Genomic DNA, 12,897 nt, shown 5'->3' with positions numbered 1-12,897 from the left:
ATCAGTCTTTTCATGTAGCCAGCCTACAGTTATTTAACAGTTAATAGGGTTTTTAAAAATTTCTTCAGATCATGAATCACATTTTGTGGAAAATTAGCACTGTTTTTTAGTACAGAGTTCACCACCATTTATACAGTGCTTTAGGTTTTTGTGTTTTCCTTTAACTAAAGCATATAAGCAAAAATGTTTTCTTTTTAAGTCCATGCCAGTCATTCCATACAGATCTCACCCACTTTCATCTACAGAAATGTCTTATTTGAAAACCACTCTATCTGCAAATTTTGGCCAATCTTCTCTACATTTGGTGCAAATTGAATCTGATATACCTTGATTTTTATTTTTATTTAGCAAAACTAAAGTTCAGCAGAAGGATAAAAAAAATTTGTTTTTCATAGATATATTATTCATTCTTGCACCATTGCAACCACTTTAGATGACCTCTACACATAGTGATCAGCTAATTGAGTCTGCTAAATTTAATGCAGTTTTGCCATAACTTAGTCATCACAGAGGGGTGACAGATTAAAGGGAAAACCAGCATGGAGTGTCTCAATATGGTGTTGGGCCACTATGTGCCTCCAGAACAGCTACAGTGCACCTTGGCATTGATTCTACAAGTCTCTGGGGCCTACTGGAAGAATGAACACCACTGTTCCAAAAGATATTCCCTTAGTTGGTGTTGTGATGATAGTGGTGATGGAGATGCTATCTAACTTGTCGATCCAAAGTCTCACATAGGTGTTCATCTGGGTTGAGATCTGGTGACTGTGAAGGCTATAGCATATGATTCATGTAATTTTCCTATCCCTCGATGATCAGTTCAGTTCTGAACTGATGAAGCCTCTTGGATGAGAGGTAAAACATCTTCGACCTAAAAGTCTAGTCCAGTTGATTTTTAAGTTTTTTTCAGCTTACTATGACCCGGATGACTGAGAATTTGTACACTCATGTCCTATGGATATGGGCACTGTCATCCTGGAAGAGGTCACTCATTTACTCAGGTATTTCATCCATCCATCCATCCGTTTTCCTCCGCTTATCCGGAACCGGGTCGCAGGGGCAGCAGTCTAAGCAAAGATACCCAGACTTCCCTCTGGTCATGACCTAAAGCTCATGACCATAGGTGAGAGTCTGAACGTAGATTGACCAGCAAATCGAGAGCTTCGCCTTACAGCTCAGCTCCTTCCTCACCACAGTGGACCGGTTCATCGACCGTATTATTGCAGAAGCTGCACCGATCCGCCTGTCAATCTCCCGTTCCATCCTTCCCTCACTCATGAACAAGACCCCAAGATACTTGAACTCCTCCACTTGAGGCAGGAACTCTCCACCAACCTGAAGGGAACAAGCCACCCTTTTCCGACTGAGAACCATGGCCTCAGATTTGGAGGTGCTGATTCTCATCCCAGCCGCTTCACACTCGGCTGCAAACCGCCCCAGTGCCCGCTGGAGGTCCTGGTTTGATGGGGCCAACAGGACAACGTCATCTGCAAAAAGCTGAGACGAGATCCTGTGGTCTCCAAACCGGACTCCCTCCGGCCCCTGGCTGCACCTAGAAATTCTGTCCATAAAAATAATGAACAAAACTGGTGACAAAGGGCAGCCCTGCCAGAGTCCAACATGCACTGGAAACAAGTCTGACTTACTACCGGCAATGCGAACCAAGCTCCTGTTGGGCAAACTCCCATGAACCCTCCACCACCCTGAAAAGGGTATGGAGCTGGTCCAGTGTTCCACGGCCAGGACGAAAACCGCATTGTTCCTCCTGAATCCAAGGTTTGACTATAGGTCAAATTCTCCTCCCCAGTACCCTGGCATAGACTTTCCCGGGGAGGCTGAGGAGTGTGATCCCTCTGTAGTTGGAACACACCCTCCGGTCCCCCTTCTTAAAAAGAGGACTGGGGGGTGGATGAGATCCACCCTGAGTACCTTAAGTCTCTGGAAGTTGTGGGGCTGTCTTGGCTGACACACCTCTGCAACACTGCGTGGTGGCAATGCCTCTGGACTGGCAGACCAGGTTTTTCTTTTAATTTCTCATCTGTCTGTATATGATTCTGTACAGTTCATCCTTGTAGAAAGCCCCAATGCTTGCACAGTTTAGGTGTTCTCCATAGCTCAGCATGTACTACTTTTCACTATTTGCTGCAGGTCTGGGTCCCACTGCAGAGTACAGAAACTTTAATTCAACAAAATGTAAAAATTTACTGAACTGTGCAGCCTTAGCTTTGTGCACACAAAATGTTGTCTAGCTTAACGTTGTAACAGCAGTGAAACTGAGAGAAATCAATGGGTGCAGTTGCTTGTTACAGTTGATGCACAGGAAGTGAGTGACAGGACTAATTTCAGGTAATAATTATATCGAAAGCAGGAGGATTGTGGGAGAGTGTGTCTGTACATAATATGAAGTCAGGGACTATTAAATCACTGCTGAAGGCTGTTTGAAACTATCCTGATATGTGTTTTATGAAGGTGCCCACTGTCTTTATGTTCCTGGATGTCAGTCTCATAGTCTTGTGTTGTCTTGTGCATTTTCCTCAATGTACTCACTTGCCTGCATAAGTTATTCATATACAAACAGAACCATGGTACATACCTATGGAATGATATTGTTACCATGTAAATATGTACCAATATATATATAAAAAAGCTATTTTTTGCATGCTTTTTGTACACCTAATCATAATCAAAGACAATAAAAAAAGAAAATCTGAAACCCTTTGAAATTTTGCCTGTATTCCTGATTGTTTCCTCTGTGAAAAAAGGAAAACAGGAAATATTACTGTACTTCTTTTATTGAATTCAAATGCTAATCACAAGGTGCACATAAAAATAATTGTTTTGATAGTGGGGCATTCATCATGTGTGGTATAACATGCTGTAATGAAGACAGTGGCAGAAGTAACATGATCAAAGATGGCAAAAGTACAGTGGGGTGCAAAGGCTTGCATCCCCTTACTCTGAAATGGCAGAAAGAGTAAAGCAAGGATTTTTCAGCTAGATCAACTGTTCGTTCATCAACATAAGTAACAGAAATGGTCAGGGAGAGTATAAAAAGAAAGTTATAGTAAAATAATGAAAATCATATCAGTGATAAGGTTTCCATCTCCCTTTACGAAATGTTCCCTAATACTTTGTATGTCTTCCCTAACCTCCTCCAACCTCTTTCGGTACCCTCTGAGCAGTATTTGTATCCTTTCAGGTGTAACATTAGCCCAGTCTTCATGGCATATATATTAGAAGTCAACCAGCTTGCTGGGTTGTCTGCAATGTACAGCCCTCTTCAAATCAATCCATATGTTTTCGGTGATATTTAAATGTGGAGACAGGGCAGGCCATGGTAAAATTTTCATCTTGTTCTTTTTAAACCGTTCCCTTTTTTTTATTGCAACACGAATACTAACACATTTACAGGACGAAGGACATAACATAGAAGATGAGACAACAGATATTAACAAAAGAGACAAAGAGATTATTCAATTTAGTTTGTGTGTGTGAAAATGTGTAATGTGGTTGTATCCAACTCTGATATTCAGTACATATTAAAGATACATTAAATTAAACCCATTAAATTAAAGAAATTTGGGGGGGGGGTAAAAAAAAAAGAAACCTCTGATAATGTAGATGGGCTGATTCAAACTCTTTACATGAGTAAAAGTGAAAAATGTACCTAACGTATAAAATTAAAAAGTAGCCCTACCAGTAGTTAATTAATTAATATACTTCCAAGATTATTAAACCATTTTAACTTATAAACCAAAAGTAATTAAAATTAACTAATGAGAGCAACCTCTTGTTGTTCAAAAAGGATTAAAAACACATCAGCACTGGGTGACATGTTTCTTTATTATGAAACATTAGATCAGTGTATATGTTTCCCCAAAAGCTTCAAATGACCATAACTTTTTACTGTGTCTGAGGCATACAGCTATGGTCTGAAGTAAAGCAAGACTTAACTGTGTATGTGTGAGTTCTCTGTGAACGCATGAGAGGCTAGTAGGCTGTAAACAAGGAACATGTCACCCAGTGCAGAGGCGTGCACATTTTGAAGTAAGTGCTAAATAAAAATAATTGGTAATCCCCATCAAATGTATTGAAACTACAGATAATGAGCCTGATTTGAAAATAAATTGTGCTGAAAAAACGTAGAAGAAGGCATCTGGACATAGTTTTAAGTAGAAGACATTTCACCTCTCATCCAAGAGGCTTCATTAGTTCTGTTGGACTGGTGGTAAGTAGGAGGTATTTATCCCACTGGGATAAGAATGTCCTCTAATGACTGAATCGTTAGGGTCTGGTATTGATGAGAGTTGTTACCTGTCTTTGAACCCTCACAAGTGGACCATGTCCTAGTGTGAGTTGGGGTGGAAATGTTTGGGCAGAGATCTCAAAACAGAGTTGTAGATAGATGAGAAGTAGTAAGTTGTGTCTGAGTCCACCGCCCCTATTTGGAAAGGGGTGTTCTATTTGGACATAAATAGCTTCTTTGACTCCTCTCTCAAACCAGCGGTGTTCTCTGGAGAGGATCCAGACTTCACTGTCCTCAAAAGAATGCCCTTTGTCCATCAGGTGGAGGTGGACTGCTGACTCTAGTCCACTGGGGGTGGCCCTCCTGTTTTGGGCCATGCGCTTGTGCAGCGTCTGTTTTGTTTCTCCAATATACAAATCATTACCACAAACTGTCCACACTAGGTCTGCACCCCACCCTCTGTCACTGACTCCTGGACTTTCTGACTGGCAGGCCCCAGACTGTCAGGACTGGCAATAGGACTTCAGCCAGCATTATCACGAACATTGGCACCCCACAGGGATGTGTCCTCAGTCCCATCCTCTACACCCTGTTCACCCACGACTGTGTCACCTCCCACAAAGACAACATCATCCTAAAGTTCATGGATGACACTGCAGTGATAGGTCACTGGCGGGGACGAAGCAGCCTACAGGAGGGAGGTGGCTGGTCTGGTGTCATGGTGCAAGGACAATAATCTCAGCCTCAACATGGACAAGACGAAGGAGATGATAGTGGACATGAGGAAGGAAATAAAGATGAGAGGTGCCACATTCTTTCCCATTTTCACTGCATTTACAGTATCAGACACAGTGCAAAATCATAGTTAATGCTTTTTTAATGTCATGGATGAAACAGATGTTAACCATTTTGTGTTGTCCTGTTTATCTCCTCCAGCTGTTCCCTTTGCAGATGACCCCAGTCAGTTACCTCCAAAGGACAGAGGTCTGGACCACAAGCGCCTGCAGAGAGTGGTAAAGACTGTGGAGAAGATCACCAGGACTCCACTGCCCTCTCTGCAGAGCATTTACCACCGCAGGGTGCATAGGAAAGCTGCCTCCATCCTCAGAGATCCCACCCACCCCCAGCACGGACTGTTTGCCTCCCTACTCTCTGGCTGGAGGTTCAGAAGTGTGAAATGCAGGACCTCTAGACTGAAAAACTCTTTCTTTCCCTCTGTCATCAAACTCCTAAACAGCTGACAGGAGTTTATTACCAGGAAATACGTGATGTACTGTCAACCTGTACTGTTTACATTCTCAGTTTGCACATCCATAATTGCACATTGACTGTTGGCTGCTGCACATGCAGCAAACCTTCTCTTATTATATTCTTATATATTTTTATTATATTGCTGCATTTGCTGCTTAAAGTGTGTTTCCTAACTGTGCATATGACAAATAAACACTTTGACCTTGACCATTACACTCCTGACTACATTTAATTGCATACATTACATCACTCTGTTTGTGCCTGGGTGTTTTGTCCTTCGGATGGACCCATGTGGTGGATGAGAGGTGAAACATCTTCTACCTAAAACTATGTCCAGTCTTTGCCACAGGGTGTTCTCTGACTTAAAGTTGACTGGGATGTTGTGGTTGCAGAAAATCCTTTTCAGCTTCTTGGATAAACCAGCCATATAAGGGATGACAGTGGTATCTCCTTGTTTCTGGTTTCTCCCTGTTGGGGTTGTGCCTCATCCTTGCTTTGTTGGAGGCCCACTTGGGGTATCCACAAACCTTAAGGGAATTCTGTATGTGTAGTTCCTCCTTCTTAATCCCTTCTACAGTTGTGGGCACTTCCTAGGCCCTGTGATTTAGGGTTCTGATAACTCCAAGTTTGTGTTGTAGTGGCTCTTGTGAGTCAAAAAGAAAGTATTGGTTTGTGGTGTGTAGGTTTCCAATATACTTCCACCTTAAGACTTCTGTCTCCTCCTATGTGGGATGCACAGTCCCAAAAGGCCAGACAGTCATCTCTGGCATCCTCACGAGTGAACTTGATGTTGATATCCACAGTGTTGATATGCTTGGTGAAAGCCTCTACCTCCTGGGTCCTGATTTTAACCCATGTGGTGGATGAGAGGTGACACATCTTCTACCTAAAACTACTGTATGTCCAGATGCCTTCTTCAAAATTTTTTCAGCATACTACAATTACCTGGATGACTGAGAATTTGCACAGTCATCCGTATGGATACGGAGTCAATACAGATATGAAGACATTTTAGAGGTGGAGGTTACACCCAAAGTAGCCTATGCACAAAAGCAAACCAAACACACAAAAGTACACATATCGCTGAGCTACACCATCTGTGATTTAGTATAGTAATTGTGGAATCACAGTCACTCAGGATGGCTCAAAAGAGTGGGAGGATGTTGTGGCTAGAAAGAAGAAATGGAGAACAAATAGAACAATGTCATTTGACTCTGTCTTTTTCAGTTCCTGTGTGTGTGTGTGTGTGTGTGTTCGTTCTTGTACTTGCTACATAGTGAGGACCAAAAAAGTTTTTTTGCTACAGAGTGAGGACATTTTTGGAATGTGAGGATGTTTTGGCCAGTCATCACTTTGTGAAACACCTCTCTGAAGGTTAAGACTTGGTTTTAGGGTTCAGGTTAGGTGTTAGGGGAAAGGTTAGCTGTTAGGTGAAAGGTTAGGGTTAGGCATTTACTTTTGATGGTTAAGTGCTAGGGTAGGGGGATAGGGAATGCATTATGTCAATGAATGTCCTCACAAAAATAGAATTACAAGTGTGTGTGTGTGTTGTCTTGCAGGGTCTTTTGCGGGTTCCAGTGCAGTACACCTTCAAACTAGCATGGCCAATTGCTTGAAAGTTTGCTCTCAGGTCACTTCTACACAGGGATAGCAGAGAATGAGACATTAGCCATCTCCAAAGTCACAGCTAATAAGTTTAATTCTTTACAGATTGATAGACAGACATACACAAATCTCTTACGTTAGATAACTCAGTCTCTATGCTACCTGCTTCTGAATCAGGATCCTGTAGAATAAAAGTAAAAACCACAGGAGAGAAACCAATTACCTCTCACATAATATGAAAAAGGACTCGGCTCATCATCACATGATCGAATACATTAAAAAACTATTCTAATGTCTAGACCGCTGTACATGCACTCACGTTGGACTGATCAGTGCCTTGGACTTGTCTTGCATTTGCTTCAAAGGTGTAATAGACACTTCCGTCTAAACCAAGCAACTCGCTGTCATGCTGTAAATACAAAATGTTCTGCCTATTTCAATTAAGTGAGGGAAGCTGTCTGGGTGGAATAGAAGGAGATAAATGGCTTTACTGTAACAAGCAAAGGCTTGTGTTGAGGATTTAGTTCTAGTATGCAGCATTCTTTCAAAACAACTGAAATGATAAAAAAAATACAACTAAATACTGGACTGATATTGTTAAATGAATCTCTGTTGCCATCTATGTTAACTTATTAGTTTACATAAAAGACTTACCTGTACTGATGTATCTGTGTATTTGAATTTCATGTTCTTGTAATATTCTCTTTTTGGCAGCAAATAAAGCAGCACCAGGTCACACACTACAGTTGCCTGAATTAAAAAAAAAAAAGAATTATATTAGTTTGTATACAAAGCATTCCACAGGTAAGAAATAATGATTGCAGATACGTATTAGTCAGGCTACAACATACCACTCCAAAAATTCCCACTCCAGAACCTATAGCTGTGAATGTTGGGATGATATCAAACTTTCTTGCCTGTGAAGAACAGATTATCAGTGATTCAAAATTTCTTCATGTCTCAATTAATATATAATAAATAGAAAATTTAAATGCAGTACTTACCAGTGACTGCACAATTATTTCGATTCTGATCCCAAACACTTTCATAAGGGTTCGTTTCTGAACATTGTTCTCCAAATAATACTTTGCATACCTACAAACAGGAATCAGAATGTCAGATTCTGTTACATATTTACATTTTTACATATTCCCTATCATCCATCTGAGATGATATTTAGGAATCTGTGAGCAGACTATCCTCAGAATCCATCAAACAATAACAAGTGTTATCCCAGAGCGTTACGCTGAGGTGTTTTACAGAGGGAAAAAAACATCACACAGTCTACACTCAGTTCAAACTCAACAAACCTGTTAGTTTGTGGAAAATGAAGTGAACATTCATTCATTTTTCTACCGCTTAGTCCCTGAACGGGGTCACGGGAGCCAATCGGGGTACACCCTGGACAGGTCGCCAATCCATCGCAGGGCTAACACAGAGACGAACAACCACACACACTCCTATGGGCAATTTAGAGAGCTGCATGTCTTTGGACTGTGGGAGGAAGCCGGAGTACCCGGAGAGAACCCACGCAAGCACGGGGAGAACATGCAAACTCCACACAGAAAGGTCCCCGGTGGGACCTGAACCCAGAACCTTCTTGCTGTGAGGCAACAGTGCTAACCACTGCACCACGAAGTGAACAAAAAATAGTACAACATTAAAATTTAAATTTTGTCAGGCTGTGACTGCAGGGTGAGCACACTGAGAACCATGTCCATCAGAGCAGTTTATTTCTTGCCAGATACAGGAAAAGACTAAATAAAATGGCACCAGACTATCAAACCTCTCTTTCAAAAGTCATTCTTCATTTTGGGTAATGTGCTGTCTTGCTGAGAGTTAGACAAGTACAAAAGAGAAACATGAAGCTATTGTACGTCCAGCAGACAGTTAGCTTAAAATATAATCATCACACTGACGACTCGCATGTTGACATTTGGCACGTGTTTTACACTGGACACCCTCCCTGACTCGAACCCAGGGTGCAGTGGCAAGAGCGCTGCACCTTAACCACTAGCCTACCAGGGACGGCTAGTTAGTTTAAAATAAAAACTGGAAACAAATAGCCTGGCACTTTCCAAAGATACCATTGGAAGACAACCAGTGCCTCTAGAGCTCAATGATTATATACTGTAATGTCTCGTTTAATCCATACAAAGAGCAAGGTGAAGAGCAACACTTTGTGGGTTGGTAGCCTACAGCATCCTGTGAAACAAAGCCAGGTAAGCTTTTTTTCTCTGTCTCCTGCCTTTCTGCTAAGTTATGCTAACCAGTTGGTGTTTCCAGATTTAACAAACAAATGCTGAAGTGGCATCAGTCGTCTCAAAATTTTCTGAAAATGCTGAACTACTGCTTAAACACCATAGCTAGGACCAGGAGCTTCAACCCGGGCCTGCATTTCTGCAGTGTAACACCTGAGTCCATGTTAACTCGGTGAAGTTTAACGACGCACCTGAAGTTGTAGCCCACTGACGCTCTGGCTTGGTCCGTTTCCGCGGGGTTTCCATACAGACCATGAAAGTTATACTGAGGTTTACAGTGTTTTACATCTGCATCAAAGTTACATGTCCAGTCAACCACAATGCCGATGGCCCCTCCCTGTCGAGACACAAGCACATAATACATCATTCAAGTCTCTATTACCACATGAGAAAAAGAAGAAACAAAAACATCAAAAGACAATACATTTGCAGCTGCAGCTAAATTAAATCTGTTTATTCACCTGGAAATCTGCTGTGCAGTGTTCAGTAAGGCTCCATGCAGCAAACTTACCATTTGGGCTATTGTTTCAAAATTGAAGCCAGACAGTTTAACTATGTCTCCCAGTTTGAATATGGGGCACAGTGGAGCATCCTGTGGATGATAGAGGCATTTGCTGATGTATGCAGCATCAACTCCTTCCACCAGGTTAGTCCTGAAAATACAGGGGAACATTATAAAGCTCAGCTAGTGGCCTTAATACCATTTGATTCACTTTTTTGCACACTTAAAGCAATACTATTTAGCTTTATCCTTTACCCTAATCTATAGCATGGCTGAGATGAAAGATTATAAGAGGCTAAAGTGTTTGTTTTTTTTTAATCTCATTTACATTTATCCATTTCTTCATTCTATCTCATTTAAAGACCAGGGACCAGATGCATAAACAAAGCCTAAACACAAAAACCGTGCTTACACTTACAGTTATACATAAACTGAATGTACGCACCAGACACATATTTTAGACCATGCGTACACAGACGGTTTGAATCAGAGTGATATGGTGAAGTGGAAATAGTGGCGTAATCAGAAAAAGTTGGGATGATATGTAAAATTTATATTAAAACTGAATATTTTCCATTTTATTTTTGATTTTCTTTTCTGACTTTTTCTGATTGGGGTTGTACTTCTCATGCCAAGTAAACCAGCTGTCATGTGTAAAATTATTGGTGTACTATTTTAACAATGTGTGGAAGAGTTTTATGTGTCATTATTTAGCTACATTTCATAGAACGATAGCAACATTTGCCAAAATCTTATTTGTATAATTTGTTTAGATTAGGTCACCTACTGCCAAGAAAAATACAATATACCATCACCTTGTGACACCAAATATGGGAAAAGTTACAGAATTTTTGATGAACAGAGTGTAGTTCTCTGCAGACATCAGCAGAGGAGGGCTGGAAAAGAAAAGAGTGGCATGTGTATGTCAAGGAGCTTCGTACAAGTATTCAGCATAAATCACCACAAATGTCATGTTTGTTATGTACGGACAATAATGCAGTCCTGTTAAAGTGACAGAATGGCAACCAATTTGATATCCACATGTATTACAGTTCAGTATCAGCTGGTAATATGAATAACTGAGGGTTTCTACATACTGTGGTATGCTGTGATCATCCTCAACAGGGCACCAAGCCAACACCTCACAGGTTTTAGTGCTATTCACACATATTCCCGTCATTTGTCCTTGAAACAGAAACATACTAGAGTTCATTATTGCAGACTAAACTTAAAACTGGAGCAAGCAATAGGCAAAACTACAACATATTTCATGCAGTAAAGAAGAGGATAGAATACAGTAAAGGATCATTTTCTAGCTCCACTTTTTATCTTATCTCAAATTAGCATCAACAGCAGTAGGCAAGATATAAAAGTGAAGCAAAGCAAAGGCTGAAATAGCTGTTTCCTTTATCTTGCCCTGATCCTAACATACAATTTCTCTCAATGTGATTAGCTTTGTTGGTATCAGTCTCTCTCATCATGTGCTGGATATGTTCACAGACTGTGCTCCAGCAGGCATTTGGTTACTCTGCTTCAGACCTTCCACTGAAGCTTAGCAGTCTGTTTGGATATGGGGCACCCCCCATGTTTACTTATCTACAAGCACAAAGACAGTACACTGCCTTTAAAGTGACACTGGCACCTAGAGCTTTGGCTAACATTGGTCTTAGTGAAGTTGATATGGAACACAGGGGCTCAACATGTAACCTTAGAACAGATGGAGGGCAATATGTTTATGTAACTGCTCTTTGAACATGCTGTCAATACTGTATATGCTTGGACCTATTAAAAAAGCTCTGGTCTGAATGGCTGTTTGATTTTAATGTCTGTGTGCTGATGATTAGTGTCAGGAGTTGTTGTAATATCTATGATTGTGCTTGTATATACATGCATGTGTCTACTTGCTTAAGGCAGGGTTTTGCTTGCATGCTTCAGTTATCAAAAAGCCATAGTATGAACACAAGACTCCTGAGACTTAAGTTATTGATGTTAATCGGTTTTTCGAATCCCAGTGTTGCACAAGAGCAGTGCACAAGTTAGATCAACATGTTTACCTTAACAGTGACAGTGATGAGTCAGTTCTGGTGTATTTTAGTTACACCAACAGCAGCTCTCAAGAGCTGCAGCCCCTTTTGCAAATACACTGCACCATAACCTGACATGATCCTCTGCCTCCCTCAGTTCATCATAGTCTTGCCATTGGCTTTAGAAAGTTTGAGATTGCTTAAAGTGAAATGAAACAAGGTAATAAAAAAAAACTAAGCTCTGGACTGATGTTTAGCCACAGAGGTGCAGACAATTCCTCAGTCGCACCCTGTCAGGCCATTAGGATTTACCATGTCCCGTACGTTTGAAACGCCCTTCTTCACAGTCAGTGTCTGAGCTGCATTGCTTGCCTTCCAGCTGTTATGAACAAAAGATCTGGGTCAGTGTGTGTACAAAACTGTGAAAAGTGGATGTGAAGAAACCAGTAAAACAATATGACAATATGAAAATGAAGTTTTGCATTTATTTAGATACTCTGCACCATACAGAAATCACTGTTTATGTCATCTGAAGCAATTCAGTTTTAAGACTTTTTCTGCTATTTGCAGCTACACAGACACCCAGTTACACAAACAGTCTTGGAATGTGACACAAGGTTTGTTATATTTTACTATATATGGAAGTGTATGGATCCGAGGGAGAAGGAGAAAACAGAAGAAGAGAAAGTCAGCAAGGAGAAACTAGTTAGTTTTCACTGACCTCTGGACACCTTCCCATCTGTTGACCTTCAGTTAAGATGTAGTTTGTCATCACCACAAAAGATGAGTCTCCCTGAGTTTGAAGAATAAAAGAAGGGCTGTGTTAAAATATTCTATTCTTTGATAAAGCAGCTTATCAAATGTGTATCAGCTGGTTACACTGATGAAACCACAAATCCATCCATCCATCCATCCATTTTCCTCTGCTTATCCGGGACCGGGTCGCGGGGGCAGCAGTCTAAGCAAAGATGCCCAGACTTCCCTCTCTCCAGACACTTCCTCCAGCTC

The 12,897-nt window shown here is 41.0% G+C and overlaps 1 protein-coding gene across 4 annotated transcripts in view; it reads right to left on the bottom strand.

The window, feature by feature from the left end:
• Nucleotides 1-6,414: 6,414 nt before the first annotated feature.
• The window catches only part of p2rx1 (purinergic receptor P2X, ligand-gated ion channel, 1), an 18,117-nt gene continuing 11,634 nt past the window's right edge, over nt 6,415-12,897 (bottom strand). For 2 of the 4 annotated variants that reach the window (XM_020612358.1, XM_020612354.1), the window contains exons 3-14: nt 12,611-12,682; nt 12,202-12,268; nt 10,963-11,050; nt 10,681-10,761; nt 9,875-10,016; nt 9,555-9,700; nt 8,107-8,197; nt 7,954-8,019; nt 7,757-7,852; nt 7,422-7,511; nt 7,239-7,283; nt 6,415-7,134 (exon numbers count right to left, since the gene is read on the bottom strand). In XM_020612358.1, the coding sequence (XP_020468014.1) occupies nt 7,129-7,134; nt 7,239-7,283; nt 7,422-7,511; nt 7,757-7,852; nt 7,954-8,019; nt 8,107-8,197; nt 9,555-9,700; nt 9,875-10,016; nt 10,681-10,761; nt 10,963-11,050; nt 12,202-12,268; nt 12,611-12,682 (990 nt within the window). In that variant the 3' untranslated portion in view covers nt 6,415-7,128. The remainder of the gene's footprint in view (nt 7,135-7,238; nt 7,284-7,421; nt 7,512-7,756; nt 7,853-7,953; nt 8,020-8,106; nt 8,198-9,554; nt 9,701-9,874; nt 10,017-10,680; nt 10,762-10,962; nt 11,051-12,201; nt 12,269-12,610; nt 12,683-12,897) is intronic. The other 2 variants (XM_020612356.1, XM_020612357.1) reach the window with 2 other exon arrangements.

This window comes from Monopterus albus, unplaced genomic scaffold (assembly GCF_001952655.1).
Source record: "Monopterus albus unplaced genomic scaffold, M_albus_1.0 scaffold124.1, whole genome shotgun sequence".
Lineage (NCBI taxonomy): Eukaryota > Metazoa > Chordata > Actinopteri > Synbranchiformes > Synbranchidae > Monopterus > Monopterus albus.
Note: the sequence above shows the minus strand (reverse complement) of the source record. Positions and strands in the feature narration are given on the sequence as shown.